The 2,924-nt window shown below is 63.2% G+C and overlaps 1 protein-coding gene across 1 annotated transcript; it reads left to right on the plus strand.

Annotated features, from left to right (window-relative positions):
- Positions 1 to 1,606: 1,606 nt before the first annotated feature.
- Positions 1,607 to 2,576, plus strand: LOC121673082 (protein jagged-2-like). Its single transcript, XM_042046127.1, has 2 exons — positions 1,607 to 1,960; positions 2,241 to 2,576. The coding sequence occupies exons 1-2, from the start codon at positions 1,880 to 1,882 to the stop codon at positions 2,574 to 2,576; spliced, it is 417 nt and encodes a 138-aa protein (XP_041902061.1). The 5' UTR covers positions 1,607 to 1,879.
- Positions 2,577 to 2,924: the final 348 nt, after the last annotated feature.

Raw genomic sequence — 2,924 nt, forward strand, 5'->3', positions numbered from 1 at the left:
TGGGGAAGATAGGAAACTGGAGCAGATTGTGGCAAGTGGGAGACGTGGTGGGGAAGGAGAAGCAGGTCTGTAGGTGGGGAAGCAGGAAAGCAAGGGGGGCGGGGCGGACAAGAGGATTTTGGAGAGCAGCTAGCCAGCTGGCACACATATAGCAGCTGCTGCTGTGTCAGCCTAGGAGAGTAGCTGCAGCTGCACGCTGGCCATGAATAGCAGAGGAGCAGCGTGCCGGCTGGCTGCTGGAGGGACGGGGGCAGCGGGGCGCTGAAAAGGCAGGGGGAGGCTCTCTGAAAGCTTTTCTGCTCAGGGGAACTTGACAGCCCTTTGATTTCTGAGCTGTTTGTTCTCCAATTGTCCACTCCGGTGGATGATCAGTACGAAAGAGTTAAATGGGGAGAGAGGGGAGGGAGAGAAACAGTAGGAAAACTTAGGTCCTAAGTGCAGATCTGGGCTTTGATAGTGTATCCATAGCATGCAGTTGTCTGGATGTATAGCTTTCATAGCTGTCAGCGGGGATCAAAATCACAGGGTGCTTTAAACTAAGCGCGCGGTTACCCTCATATTTGCTTCAGCCACCACTGGAGGAGGACATGATCCACCACTTGGCCATCTGTTCTGTGTGCCGCACATGTCACTCTGCAAGCCCTCCTGTGTGAGCTCCTACGGGGCTGTGGGTTCACACCCCCTTTGTGCCTCCACATGAGCGTGGGCGCGCACACCCCAAGCACTATTCCACAGCCACATGTGGTTCTACACAGCTGGGGGTGCGTGCACCCCACACACTCCTCTGGGGCTCTGGGTGTTCCCAGCCTCAGTGTTCCTCTGGAACCACGGGTGCATCCACTCCACGCACGCCTCCACAACTGTGGGCACACACACCACGCATGTTCTTTCACTACCATGGACGATCCCATGCTCTGTTCTCCTCCATGGCTACATCTGCACGCACCTTGCACTTACACGACTGCAGGCACGGCCAACCGGGGCCGCCCTCCGCCACTGAGTGCATACTGTTCCTCCGCAGCTGTAGGTGATCCCCCCTGAATACTACCCCACAGCTGTAGGCGATCTTTACTTGAGCACTGCTTTACATCTGTCGGCGTTCCCACCCTGAGCACTCCTGCACAGCTGTAGGTGATTCCCCCCACAGCACTCCTGCACAGCAGTGCCAACTCCTGCATTATTGGAGTACTCCCACCCCGAGCATTGCCTGGCTGCTCGTGCTCTTCCATGCATGTCTGCACACTCCCTGGGCAGTTCCACATCTTCGTGGGCGCACACACCCCCTGCTCCCTCGCAAGCAGAGGTGCACCCTACACCCTCCTCCTCCGCACACATCCCGTAGCTATTCCTCCGACACCGCGGGTTGGGTGTCTACCCCACACCTATCAATACACGGGTGCGTGTCCCCCACCCGCACTCCTCCGCGCCTGCGGGAGTCCCGCATCTCTCATCCCCCTCCACCACCTGGGGCTGGCAGACCCCGCTGCGGGCAGGGCGGAGCGAGAGCCGCCCGCCGCCCTTTAAGAGCCGCGGCGGGAGCGGCGCTGGCCCCACCCGCCGGCCGCGGGGCCGGGCCGTCCCCCTCATTAATATGAAGGCAGCGGCCGCGGCGGCGAATGGGTAATGAAGCTGTCACTCCGGCACCTACTTGTTGGGTGTCCGCGGAGCCGAGGCGCACAGAGGGCGACCGGCCCCGCGGGAGGGGAGCGGCGGCGGAGCGCTCCGGGCGGCCCCGCCGGCAGCCCATGCCCTGCGCCCCCCGGCGCGCTGCGGGCGGCTCCCCCACCGCCCATGCCGCGAGCGGCCGCCGGTCCGTGGCCGGTGGGCTCGGCGGGCTCCTCTGAGGCGGCGGCGCGGAGCAGCAGTGGGAGCAGGAGGCATGCGGGGCGCCGGCCGGCCGAGCCGGGCCCCCCGCGCCGCCGCGCTCGGCCTGGCGCTGCTCCTCGCCTCCTGCGTGCAGGTAGGGACGGGGCGCGGGGGGCTGCGCTCCGGCCGCGGGGCGCCGCGGCTGCCTTTTCCCTTCTCCCCGCTTCCTTTGCACCTTGCTCGTTTCTTGTTCGTATTTGTAGCTATAACACTCTGTACATATGTGTATGAATACGTACGCGATATATATTGCCGCGGCGGGGTTAAACCCGCAGTCGGCGAAAGTTGTCGTGGGGAGCCGGGGAGCCGCAGCCCCGCGCTGCCCCCGGCCGCGGTAGTAACGAGGCTGTCTCCCCTTCGGTTTTTATTTTTAGGTGTCCCGGTCCACGGGCTATTTCGAGCTGCAGCTTAACTCGGTGCGGAATGTAAACGGCGAGTTGTTCAATGGGGAATGCTGCGATGGCACGAAAAGCCCCGAGAACCTGGACTGCTCCCGGGACGAGTGCGACACTTACGTGAAAGTCTGCCTCAAGGAATATCAGGCCAAGATCACCCCGGTCGGACCCTGCAACTACGGATTCGGATCTACCCCCGTTCTCGGTGGAAATATTTTCTATTTAAACAGCAACAAATACTCCCACCAAGGCAGAACCCCCGAGACGGGCAGGATTGTTATTCCCTTCCAGTTCGCGTGGCCGGTAGGTTGTTAATCGCGCTCTCGTTATCACCCTTTTTTTGTGTGCTGTTCCCCCCCGCGCCCGCTCCCGTCGGTGCTGCTCCCGCTTCCCCGTTATTGAGCGGGGCCAGCTGCCGGGGCGCTGCCTTGGGCGCGGCCGCCGCTTCCCGGGGCTGCGGGGCACGGCCGGCGGCGCGGGGAGCGGAGGCGGCTGCGCGGCGGGGGCCACCGCAGGCGGTGGGTGCTGCGGGAGCCGGCTGCAGGCTGGCTGGGTGAGGGGCCGCGGCCGGCAGTGGCCGGACCGCGAGAGGCTGAAAGCAGGAAAATCACAATAACGGGGAGAACACCCTTTTCTCTCTCTCTCTCTCTCTCTCCCTCCCCT

The sequence above is a fragment of the Corvus kubaryi genome, unplaced genomic scaffold (genome assembly GCF_017639235.1).
Source record: "Corvus kubaryi isolate FWS band 111438036 unplaced genomic scaffold, C.kubaryi_AGA036_p1.0 65169, whole genome shotgun sequence".
NCBI classification, from domain to species: Eukaryota; Metazoa; Chordata; class Aves; order Passeriformes; family Corvidae; genus Corvus; species Corvus kubaryi.

What these genes read in the sequence shown, in the direction of transcription:
- LOC121673082 (XM_042046127.1), top strand. Translation starts at nt 1,880, where the DNA reads ATGCGGGGCGCCGGCCGGCCGAGCCGGGCCCCCCGCGCCGCCGCGCTC. An exon ending in TCCTCGCCTCCTGCGTGCAG is followed by an intron (nt 1,961 to 2,240) that starts GTAGGGACGGGG and finishes TTTTATTTTTAG; the next exon opens with GTGTCCCGGTCCACGGGCTA.